At 48.1% G+C, this 18,287-nt stretch overlaps 1 protein-coding gene and 1 non-coding gene across 6 annotated transcripts in view; both read left to right on the forward strand.

Moving 5' to 3' along the window:
• The window catches only part of IREB2 (iron responsive element binding protein 2), a 271,408-nt gene that overhangs the window by 87,750 nt on the left and 165,371 nt on the right, over window positions 1–18,287 (forward strand). For 3 of the 5 annotated variants that reach the window (XM_063926565.1, XM_063926564.1, XM_063926562.1), the window contains exons 6-8: window positions 5,074–5,289; window positions 5,407–5,476; window positions 13,182–13,365. In XM_063926565.1, coding sequence (XP_063782635.1) covers window positions 5,074–5,289; window positions 5,407–5,476; window positions 13,182–13,365 — 470 coding nt within the window. The remainder of the gene's footprint in view (window positions 1–5,073; window positions 5,290–5,406; window positions 5,477–13,181; window positions 13,366–18,287) is intronic. The other 2 variants (XM_063926563.1, XM_063926566.1) reach the window with 2 other exon arrangements.
• On the forward strand, window positions 509–627 carry LOC134937279 (5S ribosomal RNA). The gene has a single exon (XR_010180568.1). It is a non-coding gene; the product is annotated as a 5S ribosomal RNA (ribosomal RNA).

Genomic DNA, 18,287 nt, shown 5'->3' on the forward strand with positions numbered 1-18,287 from the left:
TTTATCGCATAGCCCAGAGGAGTTTCACTCTGGCGGCCATTTCCTCCCTGCACAGACCTGGCTTCATATTTGCAGTGTCTCCTATAGCCCAGTGGGCTAATCTTGCATACTCAGAGACAAATACAAATAAAGTCCCAGGTATATTAACAGTTAACCTGCTTTACTCAGCGGGCTCCCAGGTCTCCCCGTCGCTAGGCAACAGCTCTGGGATTTGTAACTTTTCGATACTTCAGGCTGCTGAAATATAGATACATTCCTCCTGCAGTAGAGTCCTCTACCCAGCATTTTCCTACTTGCAAATCAGGGAACCTGCTCTATTACAGTAGCTGGGACTCAGCTCAATAATAATTAAAAGGATCTACTGTGCAGTATTTATTTACCTACGGTGTGTGTGTATATATACATATATAGTTATGTTTGTGCATGTATATATATAGATATATATATTTAAGTGCGTGTAGGTATGTATATAGATAAATCCATAAAATACCAGATATAGGGGATAAAAGCCTACGGCCACACCACCCTGAACACGCCCGATCTCGTCTGATCTCGGAAACTAAGCAGGGTCAGGCCCGGTTAGTACTTGGATGGGAGACCGCCTGGGAATACCAGGTGCTGTAGGCTACTTCCGCAATGTTTTCTAATAACAACATCTTGCACATAACATTTTCCCCCATCTTTCTCACAGGCTGGTCACCATTTTGAAAAGCCAGCGGAACCTCAGAGAAACATCTGGTGCACCTTAATTAGCGGTACACTAAATACAGGGCGGGGTGTTGCCTTCCCTTTATTATTCCTTGTTGTCACTAGTTACTAATGCTATTTGTAATTGTGGAATGCGTGTAAGGCATCAGACAAATAGCGCTGCGGCTCAGTACGCTAGTAGCGGGTATCTGAATAGGGGTTTGACTCCAAACAAAACTTTAAGGAGAACTCCTATAGCCTAGGGCTAAGACTCCTGTCCCACAGCGCAGCGTTGCTGGTTCAGGTCTCCGCTGCTCCAGAAAGTTTATTTTAATCGTATCGGTCACTACACATTATAGTGCACACCTTACGTAGGGCTCTGTTTATTTAACCCACCTTTTCTCCTTTCGTTTGTCTCTCCTGGGATAGTCGAAGAATTCCCTCTTAGGTGTGAAGTATGCGGCGGAGCCATCTGCTTCGCCCTCCACGCACCTGCACACCCCTGTTTGATCAATGATGCAGGTAATGTCACTATTAACCAGACAATAACTCATGGTTTCCAAGGTCACAGGATCAAATCACAGCGGGACCAAACACACCTTTCCAAAAAGAAACTTTGCTAACATTCCATGCATTACTGATGTCTGTTTTCTGTGGATCTGAACCAGTGTCTCAGAATATACAGGTACATAATACAGCAGTTCATCTGATACTGCAGGTAAAGGAGGAGGACACGTCAAGTCCATCAGGGTTCCACGCCATTGACGAAAATGACAGCGACTGGTTCAGTTTCGGATGAGCTGGGCAGGCTCCGGTAGGCGGCCGACAGACACCCGAATACGCAATATCAGGTATCAAACAAGGTTTGTTTTCCTATCTTTTCCCCGCAGATGGCAGGAGATGGTATCAGAACCTCTCTAGGGTATACACCTCGGTGTATCGCTGGTCCATCAAGCCGCCGTTTTCCTGAGGCAACCTTGCTCAGGGATCCATCGACATATGCGGCAGCATGGTTCTACCGTATCCGGAGCAGGTAGGTTGGGGAACAATTGTCCTCTAGGTTACAGGATGCTTCGCATCAGGATCAATTGATACTTTGATACAGGTCAGAATCACGATTCTGCTTTATGTTCCTTGGAGGTCTCCATGTCTACAGACTCGGACCCTGCATCTTCGCTTGGGCTGTCTTAACCCGACGACCTCTGGGGCTGCGACAGTGACAAGTAAACATGAAATCCTACGGGGCAGATGGTTCTGGGGAAGGAACTTTCTGCAGGATTTCTTGAACCAATGGAGGTAGGTCCACTTTGATTTCTCCTACTACTGCCCCAGCTCCAAGACAGACCTTTACTGGTCTTCCCTTTAGATTTTTTCGTGCCCTTTCAGGTTTTTGACTCCACACGGGTGATATCTTCGTCGCCAGGGGTTCTCAGGGTAAAAAGGCTGAAGCAGAGGTTCAACATCCTCAGTCCAGTCTGATTTTATGTCATCCTATACACCCATTACACCTGCAGGGTCCCAGGGTAGGCGCAGGTCGATGGGAGAAGGCTTGGGCGGTTACAACCGTCTCAGGAGTCCCTCGGCATAGGTCGGCTGATTTACGATGACAAGAGAGTCATACTGCAGGCTGCGCTCCATAGGTTTCTAACCGCAAAGGGTGTTGATCCCTGTTTTTCACATATCATTTGAATTAGGACAGTTCTCAGGCCTTTGTTTTCTTTTCACGTTCCGAAGCCAAGTGGCTCGGACAGGCCTATTCTGGCCTTACAATCCTTTTAGTCTGTGATTGCTAGTTTAAACAAGAAAGGGAGTTTTACGTGTCCCTTGTCTTCAGAGATGCCTGTTTACTGATTTCCGTTGGACAGGCTTTTCTCAGATTCCCCCTTAACAGGATTCTCATTTTCACTGTAAGTCCTTTACTCTTCTCTCTTCCGCTCCCACAGAGTTTAGGAAGATAACAGAATAACTCTTTTTCAAGGGCAGTGGGTGACGTTGGTTCCCTAATGGGACAATTTACTGCTACTATCCCACTCTGTACATTAGGTGGCTTCTGAATATCCGGAGGATCCACGAGCTTCTGATTCGACACAGATCCAATTTATGCTCCGCATAGACGTTTCTCAACACGGTCCGTCAGAGGTTTTTTTCATTCCTCGGCACCAGAGACTCGATTTCTTCAGTCAAGTTGCGACGTAATGAGTGGTCGCCTCCATTCCTCTCGGAACGGGGGACAACAATCTTGTTTCCAGATCAAGCCACCAGGTCAGACTCCTGGGTGAGGGAACATGCCCCGGAGTTTTGTCAGCTGGTCCGCTGTGGGCGGAGATTTCGGATCGACCTCAGGGCGTTCTGACTGACTCTTTAACCCTTTATTACTCTCGGACGGCAGTAGCCGTGGAGGCCCTCAGGGCTCCGGGGAGTTTTCTGGTTATTCTATCCTGCCTCCTTTTCTATTTCTACTTCATGTTCAGTAACACAGGAGGGGATTATGCGTGCTAGTCCTCTCGGTGGCGCTGGTTGGGCCACGCATGACTTGAAGATACAGATACGCCTGTTGTCAGTAGAGGAGCCTTGGCTCCTACCTCGACTGGACTGTCTACTTCAACAGGCTCCTTTTTTCTCCTTGTTCAATTTTACACTGGTTTCGGTTACCCGTGTGACTGTTCACGAGACCTCAGAAGGGAGGAGTTCCCTAGTTCGGTTAGGCCTACTGGGCTCCGATTTCAGAAGTCTATTACCTCTTCTCGCTTTTGCCACTTTGGGAAAACTTTATGGAACATAATGAAGATAAAAGGGGTTTTTTCCCCCTTCTTCCAGTTACCATTCATCTTTGGTTTCTCTGGGAGGTTTTTTGCTCCGCTGCGCTTCAAACCACACTGACCGGAATTTTAGGTCTCTGCCTTTTTCGCTTTTCTTCCAAATGAGATTAGCCTAGCGGCCGTAAGTTCGGCCTCTTGTTCAGGGAGTACTCTATTGGCAACTCCCCGGGCTCGGCTTCGGCCTCAGCGGTCGTTTCTTCCAGAGGGGAGGTCCATTTTTCATATAAATCTGACACTAGTGGTTTTCAATCCTCTCTGAATGTTGTCAGGGCTCGTCAACTCTCTCTACAGAGGTCTCAGGCTATTCGATGAAGTGTTTTTTCTTCTTTGCTCTGGACGATGCTCCCGTACTAAATAGCCGGGGCCCCAGCATATGCTGGACAGTTGGATACATCTGATCATCAGACAGTCTTCTTGGCGGTTACTAGGGAACCTCCGTTTTCCATTTCAGCGCGCTTTACGCGCATTGTAAGACCTTCGTGGGCAGCCGCCCGCGGGGTCTCCATGAATATTTTGTCGGGCGGCTACTTGGTCAAACCGACATTCGTTTTGTCAAATTCTACAAGTTTGACACTTTTACGGCCTCTGCATCACTGTTTGGCCGAGCAGTTTTTACAGGACTCTCAGCGCTTTCCCACCCGTTTTTTGGGAGCTCTGGGACGTCCCCATTGTAACTACACTCCAGTGGCCCCTAGTGGATGAAGGAGAAATCAGGATTTTGGTACTTACCGATAAATCCCTTTCTCCGATTCCACAGGGGCCACTGGACGCCCGCCCAGCGCTGTTTCTCCTGATTTTTGTTTGATTAACGATTGCAGATCACCATATGACTGCTTGTTGGGTTCAGGCTAGCCTGGTTTTTTGTCAGGTTCTGTTCCAGGTTTAGTTTGTGTTCGCCTGGTTTACAGGGCGTCGTTAACCTCCTCTACCTTACGGTTTGTTTATTACAGCTCTCCTCGGGCACAGTTTAACGTAGACTGGCTTGGAGGGGAGATAGTAGGGGAGGAGCTAGCCACAGTGTGAGAATTTTTAAAGTGCCAGCTACCAATACCACCTACTATCTCCCCATTGTAACTACACTCCAGTGGCCCCTGTGGAATCGGAGAAAGGGATTTATCGGTAAGTACCAAAATCCTGATTTTTGTAATGGCCACCACTTATTTCCAGTGATGCATTGGAGCTCGGTGCCGAGGTACATAGCAAGTTTCAGAAGCTGCTTCTGACCCTACACAGTCTAGTACCATTGTACCTTAACAATTGCCACAAAGGAATAATATGATCTTCCTGTAGGAAAATTACAATAAATCAGCTTGTAACTGAAAAGGTAACATCCTCAGTTTGGTATATTGATACATTGATTCATCTGCGTCCTGAATGGATGTCCAATCCAAGAGTACATAATTCACTTATGTTCTGATGGTAAATACATTCCATTGCAAGGCTATGTTAGAGGTTCAGAAATAGTTCAGCTACAGTAGGTTTCAAGCATGTATCACTATTCTATGTTTTAATTACCTGAATCATTCGAACTTCTATAAGAGGAGTCACATTGGTTTTTTCCTCACAGCAGTGCTGCACAGAGTGTCCCTGGTGCAGCCTTTATTGACCTACATCGACCGCCTTCCAAGCTGTCTCCTGCTAAATCAGTACCGTCTAAAACCCAGTGTAGAGGACAAAGTGGCTGTAAAGGAGCCTGCGATTCAAGAGCATCAAGCAGGAACTCTCGGGAACAGATTGAAAATACCCCAATGTTATGTCCTTTCCATTTGCAACCAATCCCAGAGTAAGGGTCTTGATGAATTTAATTTGCAGTATTGTGTTTGTTTTTTGTTGTTTTTTTGCTGTGCTTTTACCTTTTTACTCTGTTTTATAACTCTATTTCTGGTCCTTCCTATTATAGACCAGAAGCTGCTTTGAAAAGTCTTGAGATCGAATTTAACAGGAATAAAGAGAGGCTTCAGTTTTTCAAGGTAATGCAAAAACACTGGGCCTCGTATAGAGCTTGGGTCAAATGTACGTAGCACACAAATTAAGCGTCCCAGTATTTATAACTGCAGTTTACACTTGATCTACTATGCAACCCCTCTGATGTTCAACGGTTTTAATTTGCCCCACCTCAGGCGCAGCATGGTTTTGCCAAGGTGCAGAGCTGCCCCTTTGCTGAGTTGACTAACCCTAGATGAGCTCCATTTTGTCGCAAGCATTGGCTGGAAACTATTGATCTGCATCACACCATACATCTTTACAATAGTTATCAAAAATGGTATCTCTAAATGTTAGAAGTGCCAAAATAAAACAAGGAGACTTGAGAGAAACTGAGCAAGAGATAATGGGAGTTGCTTCTTGGTTACTTTATTACCATAGAGAAGCAATTGCATAACTCAGGAGTAAATCAGGGTCCAACTTCAGGTGCGAGTATCCTCTTAATATGATCAATGTATTAAATTAACATTTTATGTAAGTAACTTCTGGCTTCTAATTTCTGCATATTTTCTTCTTATAATGTTCTTGTGTCAAAGGTGTAAATGTATTATTTGTCGTTATGGGGGAGAAGTGGTATCGGCACATGTTATGTGCGCTATATCGTTTCTCCCCCATGCATGAGGTACATAATGGGCACCCCTGTCCATATTGGCACTGCTATATCTAAGATGAGTGCCGCTATAAGATCAGTGACGCTATAATAAATTTTCCCCCTAAGATTGGCTTAACAAAATAGTATCTACAATTACCAGTGTGTATGTATTTCTTTTCTATGGCATCCATAAGGGATACTGGGGTTCTTAATGCGATGGGGTATAGAAGGGGTCCAAAGGAGCCAGTGCACTTTAAATTTCTTCATCCGGGTGTGCTGGCTCCTTCCCGCTATGGCTCCTCCCAGAGGCAGTTTACAAAAAAGTGCCTTCAGGAGAGGATGCACGCTCTAGGAGCTCCAGAGGATTTTTCTTCACAACAGTATACCTGCACCGTGGAAGGTAGGGGTGGACGGTCACCGGCCTCTGTAAGGTGTCACATCTGCTTCCCCACTGCAGGACCACCGTCCTGAGAGGTTGTTAGTTCCGCGGGGCACTGCGCCTTGGCAGTCGCAATCGCAGCACACCGCACACCCCTAACAAAGCCTGAAGGTGACGTCAGTGGTGAGTACAAACCGGGGTCCCCCGCTAGGGGGGTCCCTCGGTTCTTGTTGCGGCAAAACGCGGGGGCGGCATACGGGACCCTCCATGGGGGGGACCTGCTTTAGCCAACCTGTGTACACTGACAGCGGTAATGCAAACTAGCAGCCGCTGTGATGTTTGCACATGATAGGGCTTTGCCAGTATAAATATTCTCTGTAGCTCCGGCGCCATTACAGGGGGCGGAGCTTCCTCTGAGCGGGACCAGCGTCCTTTTTGGCGCCTTCCTCCAGACACTCCGGGATACACAGGAAACTGGTACAGGGGTGTATTACAAGGGGGAGAGCCGCTATTGTACACAATTTAATGTCCTGAATAGGACAAGTAATCTGGTTTTAACTGTGATAAAACTATATTCAACCTGCAGATTTCCTAAGTCTGCAAGGCTGGGGTGTGCTGTCCTCCTCTCACTCTAGGTCTCCGTCTTACACGCATTAAGGGCAGGCTTGTTATTGTACTGGTCTGTGTGTGTGTGTGTGTCAGTGTTGCTGACACACACACACGCAGTCAAACACGCAGTATGCAAGGTTTGTCACTCCAGATTCTCCCCTTCTTCCACTGGTTCCCTATCGTGTGACCAATGCAGTCAGTCTTCCCAAATTAGTGTGGAGACTGGGGGGGTAGGATCAAGAGCCATACTGGCTCGGTGCCATAAAGACTATGATGACAGACATGTCATCTCGGATCAATGCTAATAAACAGACAACACAACAACTGCAACAGGCTGTTGCAGACCTGGCTGCTAAGGCTGATGAAAGACAGCCCCCCTCACTAGTTCAGGGCCTCTTAAACGTGGGCTGCCTGCTCTACTCTCAGAGTCTGATGAGGATATTCAGGAGGAGAGGGAGGAATTGGAACCTGATATAGAAGATTCCACTTCTGCACAGGGTATTGAGCATCTCATTCTTTCTATCAGGGATGTATTAAAAATCCCTCCTGATAAAAGATATCAGGTTATAAGGAAGTTTTTACGCTCTTTCCAATTTACACAAGAAGGTAGGAAACATTGGAAAGAACCCCCAGCTGTTGATGTCTCAGTCTCCCGCCTCTCTAAGAAGGTGGTACTACTGGCCCCTGGGTCTTTTTAGCTTAAAGACCCTAGGGACAGGAAAATAGAAACAACACTAAAGTCTATTTACACAGCGACTGGCGTATCACAAAGACCTGTGATAGCGGGTTGCTGGATGTCTCATGCCATCCATACCTGGGCGACTCAAATTCAAGAGGGCCTTGCGGGGGATATGCCCCTGGTCACTACGGTGACCCTCCTCAAACACATTTAGGACACTGCACGCGTGTTGTGTGACTCTCTCAAGGAAATAGGCACTATTAATGCTAGGACTACTACCATGGCAGTGTCGGCGCGCAGAGCTTTGTGGCTGCATCAGTGGATTGCGGAAGCAAATTCCAAGCGCAGTGTGGAGTCTCTCCCTTTCTCAGGGGAGTGTCTCTTCGGGGTTGAATCACATACATGGATTTCTAAGATCACTGCAGGGAATCCACGTTTCTCCCCTCATGGGCCCCACCGGCTAGGCGTTCCTACCAGGGGCTGTCCAACCAGTCCTTGCGGACCACCAGGTTCAGATTAAGAGCCAGAGGTGCCTCCAATGCGGCACGAGGCACCAGAGGTAAGTCAAGAAAACCAGCTGCTGCTGTTTCCCAAGAACCAGTGCAGTTTCCACAAAAGCCTCAGCATGACAGTGCCTCCACATCCCGAGGGGACCTCGAGGCGGGAGCTTGTCTGCACCACTTCTTCAGTCGCATCTGGGACGGATCTTGCCAGGATACCTTGGTAAGGGACCTCATTTCCCAGGGATACAAGCTGGAGTTCGACAGCACTCCTCCCCAACGATTTTTTAAATCAGGATTACCAGCTTTGGAGGATATACGGGTTACGCTGCAACAGGCTATCCTAAAGTTGGTCAAGTCAAAGGCCATTGTTCCATTACCACTGCCACAACATGGAGAGGGCTACTACTCCAACCTGTTTGTGGTGCCGAAACCGGATGGTTTGGTACGGCCCTTTCTGAATCTGAAATCCTTGAACCCTTACCTCAAGGTTTTCAAGTTCAAGATGGAATCCTTGAGAGCAGTGATTGCGGGCCTGGAGGAACGGGAGTTCCTGGTCTCTCTGGATATAAAGGAGGCTTATCTCCATATCCCCATTTGGCCGCCTCACCAGGCTTACCTGCAGTTTGCCCTGCTGAATGATCACTACCAGTTCCAGGCCCTACCCTTTGGCCTATCCACAGCCCCGAGGGTATTCACCAAGGTGATGACGGAGATGATGTTCCAACTTCGGGTCCAGGGGGTCAATATTGTCCCTTATCTGGACGATCTTCTGATAAAAGCAAGATCCATGGTGCTTATATTGCTCAATATCAACCGCATGATCCAACTTCTCTCACACCATGGGTGGATCCTCAATTTCCACAACTCCCACTTCGAGCTAACCCAGTGGCTCCTGTTCCTGGGAATGTGGCTGGATACTGTGGCCCAGAAAGTGTTCTTCCCAGAGGACAAAGCAAAAACACTTCAGGAGATGATACGACTAGTCCCACGACCTACTCTGATATCCATTCATCTTTTCATAAAGTTGTTGTAAAGATGGTAGCTTCCTACGAAGCCATTCAATACGGAAGGTTCCATGCCAGAACTTTTGGATCTCCTGAGCGAGTAGTCCGGATCACATCTTCAAATGAACCGGATAATTCAGCTGTCATCTCAGGCCAGGATGTCCCTGCTGTGGTGTCTACAGTCCTCCAACCTACTGGAAGGTCGCAGTTTTGGGATTCAGGATTGGATCCTCCTCACGACAGATGTGAGTCTGAGAGGAGAAGATGGGGAGTTGTCACCCAAGGGGCTCGGTTCCAGGGAAGATGGTCAACCGACGAAGCCCTTCTTCTAATCAACGTTCTAGAACTTCAGGCGATCTACAATGCTCTGCTCTGCTTCAAGCCTCTCTGCTCATGGATCGGGTAATCCAAGTTCAGTCGGACAACGCCACGACAGTGGCTACCATAAATCGACAAGGAAGGACAAAAAGAGCCTGCATGCGAGAGGTGTTAAAAATACTCCTCTGAGCAGAAAGAAACGCAAAAGCGATATCCGCCTTCTTCATTCCGGGGGTGGACAACTGGGAAGCAGACTTCCTCAGTTGCCACGATCTCCACCCGGGAGAGTGGGGTCTCCACCAACAGGTGTTTCATTAGATCATCGACTTGTGGGGCTGCCCACAGATAGACATGTTGGGTTCTCGACTCAACAAGAAGCTTCCCTGGTATTGCTCAAGAACCAGGGACCCTCAGGCGAGGGCAATAGACATCTCCTTGGCCTTATCGGTTGGTCTACCTGTTACCTCCGATGCCGTGTCTCCCGAGGGTGCTCAAACGAATCAGGAATCAAAGAGTCCACGTAATTCTGATTGCTCCAGATTGGCCTCTGAGGGCGTGGTATGCAGATCTTCTGGACATGTCCGTGACAGACCCTTGGCCTCTGCCACTGAGAAAAGATCTTCTGCAACAGGGACCGTTCGTCTACCCGGATTTACGGCGACTTCGTTTGATGGCTTGGAAGTTGAGCAGAGCATCCTAGTTCGCAAAAGCCTTTCCAAGAAGGTTATTGCAATCATGATTCAGAAAACCTGTAACGTCAAAACACTATCATCATATCTGGAGGATATATGTCTCCTGGTGCGAGGAACGCACATATCCACCTGTACTTACGTTTCCTGCAGGCTGGTGTGGATAAGGGCTTACGTCTGGGTTCCCTTAAGGTCCAGATTTCAGCTCTCTCAATTTTCTTCCAGAAGAAGTTGACAGTGTTGACAGAAGTTCAGACCTTCTTTCAGGGAGTTCTCCACATACAACCTCCATTTGTGCCGCCCACAGCACCCTGGGACTTGAATGTGGTGTTGGAATTTCTACAGTCCTCCTGGTTTGAACCTTTGATGACCGTAGAGGACAAGTACCTCACGTGGAAGATGGTGATGTTGATGGCCATGGCTTCTGCTAGACGTGTCTCAGAATTGGGGGCCCTATCGTGTAAAAGTCCCTACTTGGTCTTTGATGAGGACAGAGCTGAGCTCAGGACTAGACAGCAGTTGTTAGATGCTGTGAGGGGTGGTATTCATGTGACCGCCGGTCAGCTGACCGACAGTCACATGACCTCATCCACCAGCCCGACTGCTCACTATCCCGATGGTCGGCATGCCGACCAACGGGGACTATTTCCACTCGTGGGTGTCCACGACACCCATAGAGTGGGAATAGAACCAGTGGCGACCGCAGGTCGCCACCGAGCCCGCAGCGTGGCGAGCGCAGTGAGCCCGCAAGGGGCTTGCTGCACTCTCCCCTCCCCGCCGGGATCCCGGCGTCAGTAAGCTGACCGGCGGTCTCCTGACCGCCGGTCAGCCGTAATACACCCGCCGTGAGGGCCTTGAAGATCTATGTCAAGAGAACGGCTCTGATCAGAAAGACGGGTTCTTTGTTCATGCTGTATGATGCACAGAAAAAGGGTTGCCCTGCTTCTAAGCAGTCCATTGCTCATTGGATTAGGTTGACTATCCAACAGGTCTTTGTGTAGGCAGCCTTGCCCGTTCCACAGTCTCTGAAGGCCCACTCTACAAGATCGGTGGGGTCTTCCTGAGCGGCTGCCCGTGGAGTCTTGGCCTTGCAACTATGCCGAGCTGCTACCTGTCAAAGTCGAAAAATATCATGATGCATATCCTTTTGTACTAACCCCTAATGCACATGCACGCTGCTCGGGCACCTGGTCCCCCGTGCGTACACATACCCGCAAGTTGCGTAGGGGATGCTCTAGCGTCTCGTGCGCATATGATGTGTATTTACGGTGGAGTTTGTGAGCGTGTAGCGTGCGACTCGATCATAGCAGATTTAACCCAAATAGTGCATTTTGTAGTTAATATTCCCCTAGACCATGTCAGCGAGTATGATTAGTTTAAACAGTTCCTGGACAGAGAGATTCCTCTTTGCATGATAGGAAGGGTCAGATAAAGGTTGAAAGCTGATGTCTAGTATCCAGCTGTAGGGTATTTTGAGAGTAACATTCCGGTGTTAGTTAGAAGATTGCATGTTCCTGCGTATAGTTATGTGCAAAAGTAGAATATGAACATTGACTGTGTCTGCGGGGGGAGGATACCACCCACTAGAGCAGTTGGGGAAAGACACAGCCCACCTTTTCAATTCCACCTATGACCTCTCCTGTAATGTAAATGAACATCTGTGTCCAATAGACAAAGGGATTACAGTGACCATTGTATTGTTTTGGATGAAGTGAATAAATAGAGCTTGCAGCAGGCTTGGTCACACAAGACTCTGAAGGCTTTCTCCCTGATAGCTGAGGACTGAATTCAGGTTGCGCATGCGAAAGATTTCTCATGTATGTATATTCTCTGTAGTCATTATTCTCCATTATTCTGTTTAGATTTACTTGTTAGTTTGTAGTGTATGACTTGTATTGTTTTACCTTTTATTAGAATAATCCACGGCAGTGTTAGAGCTGCTGTGGTTTTAACCAAACCTGGTGTTGTGTTTTCACTTTCCTGCAAAGGGCTTTCTTAGCGTCTCAATCGCTCAAACAGCATACACATTGTTAAGGTTTTTAAGCGTTATATCATTACAGTATTTGACTACTAAGGTTTAGAGTATAAGCATATTCTTACTGTGTTTTATTAACAAGGTTTAAAGGTTATCTACTGTGTGTGCGCCCGCTGTGTGTATTCCGTACACTCAGCGCAGCGTGTGTACGCCAAGTGCGTACCACGTGCGGGACTCTGTACGCAAATAGCGTACAAAGTGCGTAGCACGTGGTCTAGCGGCCATAGCGGCTCCACGATAATAGTGTATAGCTTTATGTTTAAAGATAATAATTGACATTATCATACCTTTGTTGCCCTGGCAAGTTTGATGCCCTGGCCAAAGAGGATACCCAGTTTGGGCAGGCGGTACTGCAGGCGTCTCCGCACGTTCCCACCCATTCTGGATACTTTGGGACGTCCCCATCGTATTAAGTGAACCCCAGTATCCCTTATGGATGCCAGAGAAAATGGGATTTTAATTCATATCTGTAAATCCCTTTCTCGTAGTCCATAAGGGATACTGGGCGCCCGCCTTTGTGCGGTGACTTCTCTGCAGGTTTTTCTTTTTCAACAGTTACCTGTTCAGCTGTTGCTGTTTTGTTCCAGCCGTTGCTGGTTGTTTTATGTTATGGTGTGCTGGTGTGTGAATCTCACTACTGATTGTTATGTGCCTTCTCTCAAGTATGTCCTTTTTCCTTCGGGCACTATTTTACTTATAACTGCCTGTGGGAGGGGGCATAGCTTGGAGGAGCCAGCACACCCAGTTGAAGAAATTTAAAGAGCACTGGCTCCTTTGGACCCATCTATACCCCATCGTATTAAGTGAACCCCTGTATCCCTTATGGACTACGAGAAAGGGATTTACCGGTAGGTATTAAAATCCCATGGGTTTTTTTTTTTCAGTGGTGTTCAAAGGCTTTCCAGAATGTCACTGTTATTCCCCCAGAAACAGGGACTGTACATCAAGTAAATCTGGAGTATCTGTCCCGATTAGTCATGGAGGAAGGAGGAGTCTTTTATCCAGACAGTGTACTTGGTACTGACTCTCACATCACTATGGTGAATGGCCTTGGAATCTTGGGATTAGGTGAGTACATGTTTTTCGACTTTAATTACACCTCCTTGCATACCCTTAAATTAGTTTTCTCTAACGTCCTAAGTGGATGCTGGGGACTCCGTAAGGACCATGGGGAATAGCGGCTCCGCAGGAGACTGGGCACATCTAAAGAAAGCTTTAGGACTAACTGGTGTGCACTGGCTCCTCCCCCTATGACCCTCCTCCAAGCCTCAGTTAGATTTCTGTGCCCGACGAGAAGGGTGCACACTAGGGGCTCTTCTGAGCTTCTTAGTGAAAGTTTTAGTTTAGGTTTGTTATTTTCAGTGAGACCTGCTGGCAACAGGCTCACTGCATCGAGGGACTAAGGGGAGAAGAAGCGAACTCACCTGCGTGCAGAGTGGATTGGGCTTCTTGGCTACTGGACATTAGCTCCAGAGGGACGATCACAGGCCCAGCCTGGATGGGTCCCGGAGCCGCGCCGCCGGCCCCCTTACAGAGCCAGAAGAGCGAAGAGGTCCGGAAAAATCGGCGGCAGAAGACGTTCCTGTCTTCAATAAGGTAGCGCACAGCACTGCAGCTGTGCGCCATTGCTCTCAGCACACTTCATACTCCGGTCACTGAGGGTGCAGGGCGCTGGGGGGGGCGCCCTGAGACGCAATAAAACATGATAAAAATACCTTACATGGCAAAAAATACATCACATATAGCTCCTGGGCTATATGGATGCATTTAACCCCTGCCAGAATATACAGAAAAACGGGAGATAAGGCCGCCGAAAAGGGGGCGGAGCCTATCTCCTCAGCACACTGGCGCCATTTTCCCTCACAGCTCAGTTGGAGGGAAGCTCCCTGGCTCTTCCCTGCAGTCACTACACTACAGAAAGGGTTAAAAAAAAGAGAGGGGGGCACTAATTAGGCGCAGTATTAAAACATACAGCAGCTATAAGGGAAAAAACACTTATATAAGGTTATCCCTGTATATATATATATATATATATAGCGCTCTGGTGTGTGCTGGCATACTCTCCCTCTGTCTCCCCAAAGGGCTAGTGGGGTCCTGTCCTCTATCAGAGCATTCCCTGTGTGTGTGCTGTGTGTCGGTACGTTTGTGTCGACGTGTATGAGGAGAAAAATGATGTGGAGACGGAGCAGAGTGTCTGTAACAGTGATGTCACCACCTAGGGGGTCGACACCTGAGTGGATGTACTGTTGAAAATTACGTGACAGTGTCAGCTCTGTATAAAAAAACAGTGGTTGACATGAGACAGCCGGCTACTCAGCTTGTGCCTGTCCAGACGTCTCATAGGCCGTCAGGGGCTCTAAAGCGCCCGTTACCTCAGATGGCAGATACAGACGCCGACACGGATACTGACTCCTGTGTCGACGGTGAAGAGACAACCGTGATTTCCAGTAGGGCCACACGTTACATGATTGAGACAATGGAAAATGTTTTATACATTTCTGATAATACGAGTACCACCAAAAAGGGGTATTATGTTCGGTGAGGGAAAAACTACCTGTAGTTTTCCTGAATCTGAGAAATAAAATGAGGTGTGTGATGATGCGTGGGTTTCCCCCCGATAACAATTGATAATTTCTTAAAAAGTATTGGCTGTATACCCTTTCCCGCCAGAGGTTAGGGTGCGTTGGGAAACACCCCCTAGGGGGGATAAGGCGCTCACACGCTTGTAAGAACAAGGGCTCTACCCTCTCATGAGATGGCCGCCCTTAAGGATCCTGCTGATAGAAAGCAGGAGGGTATCCAAAAATGTATTCACACACATACTGGTGTTATACTGCGACCAGCAATCGCCTCAGCCTGGAGGTGCAGTGCTGGGTTGGCATGGTCGGATTCCCTGACTGGAAATATTGATATCCTAGATAAGGATAGTATATTATTGCCTATAGAGCATTTAAAAGATGCATTTCTATATATGCATGATGCACAGCGGAATATTTGCCGACTGGCATCAAGTATAAGTGCGTTGTCCAATTCTACCAGTAAAATGGTCAGGTGATGCGGATTCCAAACGGCATTTGGAAGTACTGCCTTGGAAAGGGGACATTTGGGGTCGGTCTTTTAGACCTGGTGGCCACGGCAACAACTGGGAAATCCACGTTTGTACCCCAGGTCGCCTCTCAAAATAAGACGCCGTATTATCAGGCGCAGTCCTTTGTTGGCAAGCGGACAAAAGGTTCCTCTTTTCTGCTCGTGACAGAGGGAGAGGAAAAAGGCTGAAGAGATTAGCCAGTTCCCAGGAACAGAAACCCTTTCCCGCCTCTGCCAAGCCCTCAGTATGATGCTAGGGCCTTACAAGCTCAGGCACGGTGGGGGCCCGTTCTCAATGAATTTCAGTGCGCAGTGGGCTCACTCGCAAGTAGACCCCTGGATCCTTCAGGTAATATCTCAAGGGTACATATTGGAATTCGAGACGTCTCCCCCTCGCCGTTTCCAAAAGTCGGCTTTACCGACGTCTCCCTCTGACAGGGAGGCAGTTTTGGAAGCCATTCACAAGCTGTATTCCCAGCAGGTGATAATCAAGGTACCCCTCCTGCAACAGGGAACGGGGTATTATTCCACACTATTGTGGTACCGAAGCCAGACGGCTCGGTGAGACCGATTCTAAATCTAAAATCTTTGAACACTTACATACAGAGGTTCAAATTCAAGATTGAGTCACTCAGAGCAGTGATTGCGAACCTGGAAGAAGGGGACTACATGATGTCTCGGGACATCAAGGATGCTTACCTTCATGTCAAAATTTACCCTTCTCACCAAGGGTACCTCAGGTTATGGTACAGAACTGTCACTATCAGTTCAGACGCTGCCGTAGGGATGGTCCACGGCACCCCGGGTCTTTACCAAGGTAATGGCCGAAATGATATCCCTTCGAAGGAAGGGAATTTTAGTTATCCCTTACTTGGACGATTCCCTGATAAGGGTAAGATCCAGGGAACAGTTGGAAGTCGGTGTAGCACTATCTCAGGGAGTGTTGCGGCAGCACGATTGGATTCTCAATATTCCAAAATCGCAGCTGGTTCCGACGACTTGTCTTCTGTTTCCTAGGGATGTTCCTGGACACAGTCCAGAAAAAAGGTGTTTCTCCCGGAAGAGAAAGCCAGGGAGTTATCCGAGCTAGTCAGGAACCTCCTAAAACCGAACCAAGTCTCAGTGCATCAATGCACAAGGGTTCTGGGTAAAAATGGTGGCTTCCTACGAAGCAATCCCATTCGTTAGATTCCACGCAAGAACTTTCCAGTGGAACCTACTGGACAAATGGTCCGGGTCGCATTTTCAGATGCATCAGCGGATAACCCTGTCACCAAGGACAAGGGTATCCATCCTGTGGTGGTTGCAGAGTGCTCATCTTCTAGAGGGCCGCAGATTCGGCATTCAGGACTGGGTCCTGGTGACCACGGATGCCAGCCTGCGAGGCTGGGGAGCAGTCACACAGGGAAGGAATATCCAGGGCTTAGGGTCAAGCCTGGATACATCACTTCACATAAATATCCTGAAGCTAAGGGCCATTTACAATGCTCTAAGCTTAGCAAGACCTCTGCTTCAAGGTCAGCCGGTGTTGATCCAGTCGGACAACATCATGGCAGTCACCCACGTAAACAGACAGGGTGGCACAAGAAGCAGGAGGGCAATGGCAGAAGCTGCAGGGATTCTTCGCTGGGCGGAAAATCGTGTGATAGCACTGTCAACAGTATTCATTCCGGGAGTGGACAACTGGGAAGCAGACTTCCTCAGCACGACCTCCACCCGGGAGAGTGGGGACTTCACCCAGAAGTCGTCCACATGATTAAAAAACTCGACAGGTATTGCGCCAGGTCAAGAGACCCTCAGGCAATAGTTGTAGACGCTCTGGTAACACCGTGGGTGTACCAGTCAGTGTATGTGTTCCCTCCTCTGCCTCTCATACCCAAGGTACTGAGATTGATAAGATGGAGAGGAGAAAGCACTATATTCGTGGCTCCGGATTGGCCAAGAAGGACTTGGTAACCGGAACTTCAAGAGATGCTCACCGAGGATCCGTGGCCTCTACCTCTAAGAAGGGACCTGCTCCAGCAAGGACCCTATCTGTTCCAAGACTTACCGCGGCTGCGTTTGACGGCATGCCGGTTGAACACCGGATCCTGAAGGAAAAAAGGCATTCCGGATGAAGTCATCCATATCCTGATCTAAAGCCAGGAAGGATGTAACCGCAAAAACATTATCACCGCAATTGGCAAAAATATGTTGCGTAGTGCGAGGCCAGTAAGGCCCGTCGGAGGAAATTCAACTGGGTCGATTCCTACATTTCCTGCAAACAGGAGTGTCTATAGGCCTGAAATTGGGGTCCATTAAGGTTCAGATTTCGGCCCTGTCAATTTTCTTCCAAAAAAGAACTAGCTTCAGTCCCTGAAGTTTAGACGTTTGTAAAAGGGGTACTGCATATACAGCCTCCTTTTGTGCCTCCAGTGGCAATTTGGGATCTCAATGTAGTTTGGGTTCCAAAAGTCACATTGGTTTGAACCACTTAAATCTGTGGAGTTAAAATATCTCACATGGAAAGTGGTCATGCTGTTGGCCCTGGCCTGGGCCAGGCGCGTGTCAGAATTGGCGGCTTTATCCTGTAAAAGCCCTTATCTGATTTTCCATTCGGACAGGGCGGAATTGAGGACTCGTCCTCAGTTTCTCCCTAAGGTGGTTCCAGCGTTTTCACCTGAACCAACCTATTGTGGTGCCTGCGGCTACTAGGGACTTGGAGGAATCCAAGTTGCTGGATGTTGTCAGGGCCCTGAAAATATGTTTCCAGGACGTCTGGAGTCTGAAAATCTGACTCGCTGTTTATCCTGTATGCACCCAACAAGCTGGGTGCTCCTGCTTCTAAGCAGACTATTGCTCGTTGGATTTGTAGTACAATTCAGCTTGCACATTCTGTGGCAGGCCTGCCACAGCTAAAATCT

Source organism: Pseudophryne corroboree, chromosome 6, assembly GCF_028390025.1.
Source record: "Pseudophryne corroboree isolate aPseCor3 chromosome 6, aPseCor3.hap2, whole genome shotgun sequence".
NCBI classification, from domain to species: Eukaryota; Metazoa; Chordata; class Amphibia; order Anura; family Myobatrachidae; genus Pseudophryne; species Pseudophryne corroboree.